General features: G+C 35.0%; 1 protein-coding gene across 1 annotated transcript in view; it reads left to right on the forward strand.

Annotated features, from left to right (window-relative positions):
• The window catches only part of LOC143230777 (FRAS1-related extracellular matrix protein 2-like), a 129,630-nt gene that overhangs the window by 95,898 nt on the left and 21,090 nt on the right, over positions 1 to 12,642 (forward strand). Inside the window, exons 5-10 of the mRNA XM_076464902.1 lie at positions 137 to 262; positions 3,439 to 3,687; positions 3,964 to 4,113; positions 9,089 to 9,298; positions 10,058 to 10,255; positions 10,629 to 10,793. Coding sequence (XP_076321017.1) covers positions 137 to 262; positions 3,439 to 3,687; positions 3,964 to 4,113; positions 9,089 to 9,298; positions 10,058 to 10,255; positions 10,629 to 10,793 — 1,098 coding nt within the window. The remainder of the gene's footprint in view (positions 1 to 136; positions 263 to 3,438; positions 3,688 to 3,963; positions 4,114 to 9,088; positions 9,299 to 10,057; positions 10,256 to 10,628; positions 10,794 to 12,642) is intronic.

A 12,642-nucleotide genomic window follows, 5' to 3' on the forward strand; every position in this document is an offset into this window, starting at 1 on the left:
TATTGTTTGTTTTCATAGAAATTTCCATTAGAAGAAACACATTTTTATAACATTGTTACGTTTTGTTATCAACACATACACTGCTGAGTGAAAAAGCAAGTGTTTTATAAATTTTCATGATTTATTTCTGCACCAGTTTCTACAGTGGAATTTCCTGAACCGGAATATGTGGTAAATGAAAATGTTGGGGAAGTCCTCGTGCCTGTCAAAAGAAACGGTGATCTTAGCAAGGAGATGATGATAATCTGTTCCACTGAAGCAGGTAAAAAAAGAATTTTTATTTTCATACACATTCTAAGAGTTGTCTGTCCATTTAGAAACAAAACCCATGTTCAAAATATTTATATTTTTTTTACAGAAAGAAAACAACAGTAACAAAAGCGAAAACACAAACGGTTAATCGCACTTTGTAAAAATGATGTGCTTGTGCTAATTCAGTGGTATGTTTCTACAGATGCAGGCCGTAACACCACCTAAGACGTGTTTAGCAGCTGTATTATTTGGCTTTGTTACGTGTTACAATTTATTTCGGACAAATCTCCAGTTATTATGTTACTCACGTTACGTATTGCTATTTCAAATAACCGGAAATTTTAATTTTGAAGTTAATCAAATATTAATTTGTATTAAATTTATGATATTTGCCAACAAGATTAATACACACGACTTTCGTTTTTAACGCACACAAAAATGTTAATATACAAACAAAAAACAATATATTTTATAATAATGCTTATTACTAATAGTTATTATAAATAATGGTTTATGTACGAAAGTTTTACAAACTTACAGTTTTATATCCAGTCTAGAAGTGAATATTTTATCGACGATCCAGAAGGAGGACTTTTTTCCGGTCCCCCGCTGGTACAGCGGTAAGTCTACAGATTTACAACGCCAAAATCAGCAGTTCGATTCTCCTCGGTGGCCTCAGCAGATAGCCTGATGTGGCTTTTCTATAAGAAAAATACACACAAATAACACACACACTTTTTTCGGTGATCATATTTAATGTCCTCGTAGAAAAAATAACGTCTGAATGGCTTGTAACATCTGAAATCTATAAACGTTCCTGTTCCAATTCTGTAGTTATCCGATTTATAAACTTTGATCACAATTATAGCTTTCGAGGCCTATATAGCACACGGACTATAACTGACCAGTAATAACCTTCTTCTTCAGTCTCTCGCTAACTGGTTTTATAAGAATCACGCGAGACTCTAGAACCTTCATCAAAGTTCGCTTGACAATAATACTATCAATCACTAGTATTACATACACCCCTAGTACATTGTTGATTCTTACGCTCAAGAATTTTCTACAAATTTCGAGAGCAGGAGGGACTTGCACAATACACAATCAGGAATATACGTCACATGCAAAAAAAGGAAACTATATGGAAACAAGCGTAGGCACTGAAATAAATGTAAAACAGCAAATATGTTACAGCTTATAGGAAAACTCCTAGTCATGATAGACTTATCGTCATGTAAGAGATTTACAGTCCTTTCCTAGGAAAGGAATTCCCTTAATAAAATTGTTGACCAATACAACATTGGTTTTTCAACCTTTCTAAATCCACGGGAACCTTCAGAGTATTCATTAGAACAAACATAACTACAACAGTATCACCTACTTGTATTTCATTTCGTTTATTAATTTCTAAGAATGCAGTAACTCGTTTTTATCTTGGGTCTTTATGAAGCCGCTACACTAATAAAGAAATACGATGACAACTTCTTGTCTAGTATGTATTTACACATTATAATATTAATTCTACGGAACCCTAATATCTGGCGAATACCTTAGATGTCTGTGGAGAAACCTGATAGTTCTGGAAAACCCCAGTTGAGAAGCATTGCGATATAAAGTAAAAAACAAACACACACACAACATTTCTGAGAGTGGAGTTTTTAACTTTATCTATGAAAGCGAAAAACTCACCGAGCAAACGATTAGGATAGTATTGTTTGTTTGTTTGTTTTTGAATTTCGCACAAAGCTACTCGAGGGCTATCTGTGATAGCCGTCCCTAATTTAGCAGTGTAAGACTAGAGGGAAGGCAGCTAGTCATCACCACCCACCGCCAACTCTTGGGCTACTCTTTTACCAACGAATAGTGGGATTGACCGTCACATTATAACGCCCACACGGCTGAAAAGGCGAGCATGTTTGGCGCGATGGGGATGCGAACCCGCGACCCTCAGATTACGAGTCGCACGCCTTAACACGCTTGGCCATGCTGGGCCAGATTAGGATAGTAACTGGCTCCAAAACCACACTTTAGGCTAACTTGGGGCTACGCCTTCATCTGCAAAGTGAAAATTATTTTTACAAAACAGAATTATCCACTACAAAAGACAGTTACAATGAAACTTGGCAGGTATTTCAGCACCGTAGACGTGCTAATAGAAAAGGGCTTTGAAATTGGAAAAAAAAGATAAAAAAGCTTACAAGTCAAACATCCACGAGTTTTCAGTCACACCTCGAAACGGATGATTGTTTTCAGCGAAGAGTGGAAGAAACTGGAACCACAGTAGTCTGTTAAGTCCCTCCACGCAAATTTAATAGTTCAATTATGCTTTTAGTTCGCCTGAATGTGATTTTGGAAGATCAACCATAAGAGTGGGTATTAAAGTGTCCGTGGAAAGTTTATGACGATTGTAGTCTGTAAATGGCCTTGTCGTCCTTTGTGGGTATTTGTTACAATGTAAATTTAATAGTGCATAACCATGGCCGTCAGAAGGGGTAGAGTATGAATCCGAGGAAGCAGTTCCTAAAAAGAGCTGTAGTAAATTTAGTAGTTCTATTTTTTACCTCTGATTTGTTTTTATTTTTCACCTGCTTAGCATAAAATTATATTATAAACACTTCATTCCACACCCTATGTGAAGTGTGTGGCAATAAGCAAACGAACTTGTACAAGAAGTGATTTTGGGAGAATCGAACTTAAGATTTATATATATTTGTCGTAATAATTGTTTAACTTGAATCTTATCTTCGTAATCTTTTTTTTTCCACATTTAACTTATTTTTTAATCACTGTTCACACAGTACTCTATATTTTTGCAGATAAAGTTTTATGTAGACCACTAATTGAAACTGAACGTGCTCCATGACATTACTGTCGGCCCAACATGGCTAGGTGGTTAAAGCACTCGACAGGTAATCCGAGAATCGAGCACCCCTCACAACAATCATGCTTGTCCTTTCAGCCGTGGGGACATTATCGTGTGATGGTCAATCCTATAATTTGTTAATAAAGGAGCAGCCCAAGAGTTGGCGATGGGTGGTGATAACAAGCTGTCTTCCCTCTAGACTTACACTGCTAAATCAGGGACGGTTAGCGCAGATAGCCCTCGTGTAACTTGACGCGAAATTCAAAAACAAACAAACATTACTGGTTTACTCTACAGTTTACCAAATTTATTTGATGTATCAGGTTCTGCAACAGGGACGATTCCAGCGTCTATCCGGTCCTTCTCAGACTTTATCAGTCGTCCTGAAAGCCACAAAAGTGCCATCAGATTTAACCAAGGAGAAGACCTGAAATATTGCCGCTTAGTGATCATTGATGATTCTCTGTATGAAGATGATGAATCGTTCAAAATCAGACTGTCCCAGCCGCTAGGTGGCAAAGTGGGTGTACAGAATGTAACAAAAGTTATCATTTCTCCCGATAAACGTGACGGTAAGCTATCTAAATTTATATACAAACCAAAGAATAAACACCTGTTTTTTAGATATCATTTAAATTGTTTCTTGTTTTAACTTCATTTTTTGTCGTTTATCCGGCTGACCTTTAGGTGTTTATTTAACGTGACACATAACAACAAGATACCAAGAATTTTTCAGTTCTCGTGTCTAATTTTTTCTGATTTTACGTAAATGCTAGAATTCTTGAAAGTATTATTAAGTAAAATAAATGAAAACGATAACATTTTACGTCTTATATTTTTACTTCAAGTCCCTTTCTTCTATTTCGGTGAACCTGAATATTACGTGGATGAAAGTGACGGTTATGTTGAGGTAAAGGTTTGGAGGACCGGAACTGACCTCAGCAAGCCTGCAAGTGTAACAGTTCGTTCAAAACCTTCCGACCCGCCATCTGCAGAGGGTAAGATAAATTATTGACTAATTTAAGATTTATTCCATACAATAAAAGTCGTCGTTTATTACATCACCTATATAATTAGGAGAGCTAAGTGTGAAAGACTTATGATAGTAAATATAAAGAAATTTTAATAATCAAATTCTCAGGTTTATCTGTTTAAGTGGGCATTTAAAATAATCGAGATTTAATAATTAATTTGTTTCGCCATGGCAAATAAACCTTTTATATGAACATTACATTAATAAGATAATGCAATTAAAAATGTACAATATAAAGAAATGATATGTATCCATCCCACTGGAATATGCCAAACTTTCAACAACGCAAGATCTTATTATATGCGATCGTCTGATAGTGCCTTAAAATGAACTAATAACAGTTAATCTGTGCCTGCGATCCTGTGCTTATTTAGTATTGTAGAATATTAACAAGTATATTGAAAAAAATTAAGGTTGAATAATAAAAGCTGTTTAGGGTTAACTACTCAACATGATAAAAAGTAATCAAACAAGATAGGTTTGACTTATAATAACATAACAAACTGAGCCGTCTTGACTTTACATGAATAAATTTCCTACATTACTGGCTTTCCAACTTTATGTATCGAAAGCTTGATGTTTGAATAAACTCTCACCTTTTATTATTATATCTTCCCTTTAGTTAACTTTAGAATACTACTTTTATCACTATTTTACAAGAGTAATGTTTTACTGTTATAAATTATAGCTCTATTTGTTTTGCCAGTGAGGAAGCCAGCAATATATAGATTTTGCTCTCCATATAATTATCATTAGCCTATCAAGTGATATGTTCACTTCCATCCCTGTCTTGTTTGATTTCTTTTTTCAGGTTCAGTAGCCAGTCTTACATAGCGTTTTTATTCAGCGATAATTTTTTCTCAAACTTGTTTACTTTTTTTTTATAAAATGGCGTACGTGGGTTATTAGGTTACATAGTGTGTTATAAAGCTCTATACATTTTGCATAGAATAATAACAAAATCGGTAGTGAAATATTGTAAAGACCGTTTTGCTGTAAAACATGGTGATCAAAGAAAATAAATAATCTCGGTTGTAGACATTCTTCGAGTACGATTTTGAGACGCTCTGGTTATCTGAAAAGCGGCACATACAACGGAGATCGAGCGACTACGCAAGGTATCTCTTCATATTTATCTTCTGAGTATCTGTAGAGAAGAAAATTCAGATTAAATGCATTACTTTAATACGGACATCTCTGCTACCCCTATATCCGATACGACAAGAAATAAAATTCAAATATCACCCGCAATTACTAATTTTTTATGCAAGATTTTTGTAATATACACTGTTGTGTACACTAGAATGACGCTATGAAGGTTCTAGAGTATTTCGCTCCTCTACGTAAAAAATTTTCTCAACCCAAACGAGCCGTTTTTACATATATATGAGATATTAAATGTTTGTTTTGAATATTCGCGCAAAGCTACAATTTTGAACTCGTGAATTAAAGGACAAACCAACACACCCATTGCTAAGTCTCGACCTGCTCCATCTGGTAATGGATTTCCGTTCTGCCAAACATGTTCACCCATTTAGCCGTGGGAGCATTATAATGTGACGGTCAATCTCACTATTTATTGGTAAAAGAGTAGCCCAAGAGTTGGTGGCGGGTGGTGAAAACTAGATTTTTCTCACTTTTTTTTTGGGGGGCATGGCCCCATTATTAGCTAGTTAAACTGTAGATCTGAGGTACACGTTTCATTGCCGAGAATTTGCACTCTGCACTTTGAAGCCATTAATGCGTTATAAGAGTGACGATCAAATTCCATTATTCGATTGATTTGGTTTGTTTTGAATTTCGCCAGAAGCTACATGAGGACTATATCTGATAGTGGTCCCTATTTAGCAGAGGGAAAAACTAGAGGGAAAGCAGGCTAGCCATTACCTTTTACCACTAACTTTTGGGCTACTCTTTCATCAAACGAATAATGGGATTGATGGTTACATTATAACGTCCCACGCCTGAAATGACGAGCATGTTTGGTGTGATGAGGATTCAAACCTGAGACCCTCAGATTACTAGTCGAGCACCAGGCCTTTGGGTGATGCAATGGCGTCTGAATAGGCTTCACTTTTGTGTCTTAAACCTGCTGTATGTATAATATTTTAAGTCTTCTGAAGTTCATACAAAATTAGTTATATTTTTTCTCCTTTACAGAAAGAAAATCCGACTATTTTTCCATTCTTAATCTTGCTTGGATTACTTTAAAAATGAAACACTGAATAAATAACTTAGTAAAGAGGAAAAAGTGGCCGTGATCTCATTATTGGATGAACTCACTGTTCCATACTTTATCTGATTTTGATATTTTTAGCCGCGACAAAGCGGCTCATAGAACGGCTCAGAGTTTTTGGTTTTTTCAAGTACAAACTTTTAGCGCATATCTCCGTCATCTCTTGACCTATTTGAGATATAATTACAGTTTTGGATTTAGGACGTCAAACTCTTTCAACTGATGTACTTAACCACACCCAAGGTCTCATGGATTAATTTAATCTAATCCTGCCTAAAAGAATTTCAATTTGAGGGTATAATGGTAAAGTTCATGGTAAGTATTAAAATTGAATCGTGTATATACGCCCGTCTCACGCTCGGTATTGCTGGTGAGAAAGGAACAAAAAAGTCTCATCTATTCATTTACTCTAATTCTATTCAAAATAATTTCAAGTGCTGCAGCCATTGAGGATTCCCTATTGTTCATTGATATCTCAGATTCAAATTTTTAATCTCTCTTTAACCTTAATTTGGATTATTATTTTGATACCTATTTTGATATATATCCTAATTGATCGAAAGATTAATCAAATGGGAGGCCATTTGTACATGCTAGAGTTTAAAAGTCGAATCTTTTAATTTCGGTTATTTATATATATTTTGAATATTCTATTTGCTTGATTGGTGACTTTGCTTTTACTGAGGGCCCAGCATGGCCAAGCGCGTTAAGGCGTGCGACTCGTAATCCGAGGGTCGCGGGTTCGCATCCCCGTCGCGCCAAACATGCTCGCCCTTTCAGCCGTGGGGGCGTTATAATGTGACGGTCAATCCCACTATTCGTTGGTAAAAGAGTAGCCCAAGAGTTGGCGGTGGGTGGTGATGACTAGCTGCCTTCCCTCTAGTCTTACACTGCTAAATTAGGGACGGCTAGCACAGATAGCCCTCGAGTAGCTTTCTGCAAAATTCAAAAAACAAACAAACAAACAAACTTTTACTAAAAATATGCTACGTTTAAGATCATTACCGTACTTGTCAAACTGCGAGGTGCCAAATTAGGAGATTTTTCTTGTGGAGGCACTAGAAAAGCAAAGAGTGTTTCTTAGGGAAGGGGGGGTGCATGTTCCACCAGAAAATATCTGTTAACACTTTTAAGATTGAAATAATGTTTTATTTTTTATTTTTCACTTAGAGTAGGCTTATATATTAATAGAATCACAGTCATTTGCTAATATTGTTATACACTTTTATTGTGAGAATTGAAAAATAACAATAATACACATATGCGTATTAATCTTCTTTGTTATATTCGTATATTGCACTTTTGGCATCTTTTAATACCTGCTAGTTGGGCTTGTATTTACTGGCTAAAGAATCTGGGTTAAACTTGTAGATTGAAAGGAAACATTACTGTGTTATATGACCTTAATCAGTTCTGTTCACTTTAAGAATTTTTTAACATTGAAAATGTCCTTTCACACGATGCATTAGAATGTGTATAACAAGCAGACATTATAACACAATAAGGTATAACAATGTCACACAAAATGAGTGAATATTTACTTTATCCTGTTTGGCACTCTGTGAAGTTACACTTTGCGACTCTGTTGTTGTTGTCAAATTATTTAAAAGATTGATATCGCGTATCGGAAGATCTTGAAACAGGACTCCATATCGTAAAGGTTTATTTGTTTACATTACTATATTACTGAACTGAATTAACTAAAAAAATAGGCGAATCGAACTGTGAAATGAAGTTTTCAAGGTTCAAGTTCTTGATGTAAAAATAGTAATCAATGCTATTTATTATATTGGGTTAGAAATAACCTTGTGGGCTATCACTCAACCGTAGAGTCTCTGACGTTGCTATTTATATCACGTATTAGGTTAAAAATAACAAATATCAAAACTCCCATTATATGTTTAACACGGCATTCCTTATTCAGTTCCTTGAGGATTTAAGAAGAAATATAAAGGTGTTTCAATCACACTTTGTTCTACATATATATTGCCGACGACGCATTTCGCTAAATATAGAGCTCATTAAGTTGGCAGGAACACAACAAACAAAGTAGTGATCGGAAAAATATTTAAATAAGACATTACCATAAGATTTACTGTTGAAAAAAAAAGCTGCTTTTAGTAAGTAGTGTTCCGAACACATCTGAGTTTTTGTGTTCTAACCGGCCTGATGAATTCCGTATTTAGTTCATGTGTAGAACAAAGTGTGGTTGAAACACCTTTATACACTCTATTTCTTCTTGATAATACTTAAGAGACTGGATAAGATCATAACAAATATCAAAGCTATAGAGAAATTCTAGAATTTCCTACCTTTAAGCTTGCTTTGCTCTAGCTTAAGGAAACGCGTTATGTTTTTAACACATTATATTCCAGGCTTTCCTACCCCAGGATTTGTACGATCTAAATGGAAGGTGTATTCTTTTGTGTTTCATTCCTCAAAGACTGGACTACCATGAAAGAAACTGTCAAATAATTAATCATATCTTATTCATCTCACGATAACAACTGTGATAAGAGTTGTAGTTTTCTAACGGTTGCATAATAACCCGTCAAAGAGACCTTAAATGTTAAATGTAACAATAATAACCGTTTGTTACTATAAAGCTGGAACATGGATTTAAAACTGTACAATTCAAGTGCAAATATTACTGTCAAATTAAATACATTAGATGTATAAGAAAATATTCTTGTCTCATTTTCAGCTGGAAACGATTACGTTGGAATCGGAAAGACATTAAATTTCCCACCTGGCGCAACTTTGGAGACCTTCAGATTAACCATTTTGGATGATTTGGGCCAACCAATTTTGGAAGGACCGGAAACTTTTGAACTGGTTCTGCGCATGCCGATAAATGCTGAGTTGGGCAAGCCTAGTCAAGCTGTGGTGACCATTAACGATTCTCTTTCTGACTGTATGTGGACAGTTACTATTATAAGGAATTGGTATAGGTTTTGATTTGATGAAAGTAATGATGAGATATCTTGAAATTTGAACTGAAAATTATAATAAACAAAACAGTTTTTCATCTTAGCACAAGTATTCACACAAAGAGTAATTTAGATTTTGAAAATAAGAGAAAGCGTTTTAAAATAACAGATTCATCGAGAGGGCGAGGATGTCAGGGAGATTTACCACAGATCTGTGTACAGGTCAGTAATATATCCCTGGGTCTCATGATAGCTCTCTGCTGCCCTGATCCTAAGAACGTATTCATCAAAGAGTAGTTATAACAGACAAGACTATGTGAAATGTTCCCCGCTGATACAGCGGTAAGCCTACGGATTTACATTGCTAAAATCGGAGGTTCGATTCCCCTCGATGGACTCAGCAGAAGGCCCAATGTGGCTTTGCTATAAGAAAAACACACACACTGTTTGAAATTAAACGTTGCGATTGTTTTCTATCAGTAATTATGCATTTTGATCAGTAATGCTGAAAGGGAAAAGTTCAATGCTTTCCCACACTATGGTAACTTTGAAATATAATAATAATAGCAATAAATTAAACAGTTTAATTTCCTAATCGGTAGTTGCTACATCACGAGAAGACAGATAAGAAATATAATCATATATTTTTGTTTTATTTTGCACAATATTAGAGTTTAGTTAAACCGTGGAGCTAAAGTGCTTAGTTTTTATACTAAAGTATAAATGTTGATTTCAACTTTCAGTACCTTCCATGCAGTTTCGGGATACAGAATATATAGCTTTGGAAAATGATGGTAAAGTTACGGCGTACATTGTCCGAAACGGTGACCTAGGACATGTATCCACTGTCCACTGCTACACTCGCCAAGACACCGCTAAGGTTACAGAAGACTATATAGAAAGACCGAATACTAACGAGTCTCTCGTTGTTTTTGAGCCAGGTGACATTAAATTAAAAATCATTTAGAAAACATTAGTGAAACAAAGATAATTTCCTTTACTATGATAATAAACCACCAGTAAGCAAATTGTTGCACTTGGACTATTTATTTTGTTGTTATTATTTATGTAATAAATCATAATTTTTACTTCATTTTTATTTTTAATTTACCAGTTTTATTTTTCAGCTAAATTTATGTTGAACTGGTTTTACTAAAATTTTCACTTGATAATAGTTTTTATATTATATAAGTTCACACTTTTAAAGACATTATAAAATATTTTTTATCCTTCTTTGTTAAACCCTTTCACATCAAAAATTAATTCGTAACTTGACCATGGTTAAGCTATACTGTGTTTTGTGTGTGATAACAGGTGATAGGGAAAAATCATGCACAGTGATCTTGGTTAACGATAGTTTTCATGAACAAGAAGAAATATTTCGATTGAGGCTTGGATCTCCCTCAAGTGAAACGGCAGGTGGCGCTCTGGTCGGTCCTAAAAATGTGACGAAAATCACAATAAAAGATTACGGAGATAGTAAGTTTAATTTTTTTTTTAAATTACTTGTTGTCAGCATGAATTTTGATTTTTTCAGTTGTAAAACTTTGCTTATATTGATCGACGTGCGATATCTTGTTCCTCAAACAAAATATAATCACTTTGTAGAAAAAAAAACAATTTTGAAGGTTACCCGAGTTATTCTTTTCGTTATAAACTTATATCGTACATGATGTTTAATCGTTGTTGATGAAATATTGACATGTATTGATAAAGATGGTATTTATTTTCTGAAATGCTCTGATTAATTTTTGAGAAAATAATTTTCCTACAAGAGTACAGTTATTCAGCATGAAGCTTCACCCCAAAAGGAATTGTCATGAAAAGGCTGATTTGAAAGCAAACGTGTTCATTCATATGTTACAAATATTCTTTCATTTTTAAAGCAGTTGGTTAAGAATAACAAGCACTTACGTTGTCTTTTACCAGAATGAGCACTGTGATGTTTGGACACTGTATTTTTAGCGATTTAAATATCTGAAAATTTCAATTAAATAGGTTAGGCGTTTGTGTACCAGACAGAAGATCAAGTATCAACATTATAATTCAGATGAACAATAAACAATATTTAATATTTGAATCAAATTACTGTAACCTGTAATCATCTGTATCAACAAACTCATACAAATGCCTAAAACGGAAGGGCTTGTTTTCAAAAATAAATAGGCTTACAAAGTTGCTCAGTCCTATATGTTGATATACGACATTCTATTTGACCACCGTACTTTTCATTGATTTTATTAATACTTTTAGAAATTAACATAAAGGTAATTTTGAATAACTATATTGTTTTGTTTTGTTTTTATTTTGAGTGGTTAGGGAGCTCGACTCGAAATCTGCGGGTCATGGGTTGGGATCACGGTCACACCAAATATGCTCGCACTTTCAGCCGTGGGGCATTATAATGTGAAAGTCAATCCAACTATTCGTTGGTAAAAGAGTAGCCCAAGAGTTGGCAGTGGGTGGTGATGAATAGCTGCCTTCTCTCTGGTCTTACACTGCTATATTAGGGACAGCTGAGGAAGATAGCTCTCGTGTAGCTTTGCGTGAAATTCAAAACAAATCAAAACCCTTCTGTCATTAAGGCGTTATAATGTGACGGTTAATCCAAATATTCGTTGGTGAAAGAGTAACCTAAGAGTTGGCGGTAGGTGATGATTAGCTACCTTCCGCTTACTCTTACACTGCTCAGTTAGGGATGGTTAGCGCAGATATCCCTCTTGTAGCTAAATCAAAAACCAAACAAACGAATTTTCTATTTTAAGATCATCGTTTGTTTTGTTTTGCAAGCTGCTAAAAAAACACTCAACATCCACTTTGCACAGTTTGGCAGCACTATATGAAGAAAAAAGTAAATAAGTTGAACCATGAATGTTATAGGACAAAAGTTCGGTAATATCTAGAATGTCAATGAATTCCAGTAAAGATAAAGACCTCATACTCCGAACTTGGTTACTCAAGTAAAATGAGTCCCTGAGGGCACTAAAGATACGATGTCCTACTACAGCTGTTATCCTTAACATAATAATTAATTAATGAAAGTTCAAAAACATTAAAATATATTAAACACAATTACCTTGAAACCAACATCAGCTCATGCAGGTTTCTTTTGAGACCAATATTCACCTTTATCCATCATCCTGGTAGTACTCAGTGTGTAGAGATGGGCCGAGACAAATATAACCAGTACATTCAATTTGTTACTCTATGATGGTTACAAACAGGGGCGTAGATCCTGGGGGGGAAGGGAGAGAGGAATGGAGGGTGTACATCCCTCCCTTTATTTTAGGTGGGAGGTATGGTGCATAAATCATCCCCTACAGTTTGG

This window comes from Tachypleus tridentatus, chromosome 10 (assembly GCF_004210375.1).
Source record: "Tachypleus tridentatus isolate NWPU-2018 chromosome 10, ASM421037v1, whole genome shotgun sequence".
Taxonomy (NCBI): domain Eukaryota; kingdom Metazoa; phylum Arthropoda; class Merostomata; order Xiphosura; family Limulidae; genus Tachypleus; species Tachypleus tridentatus.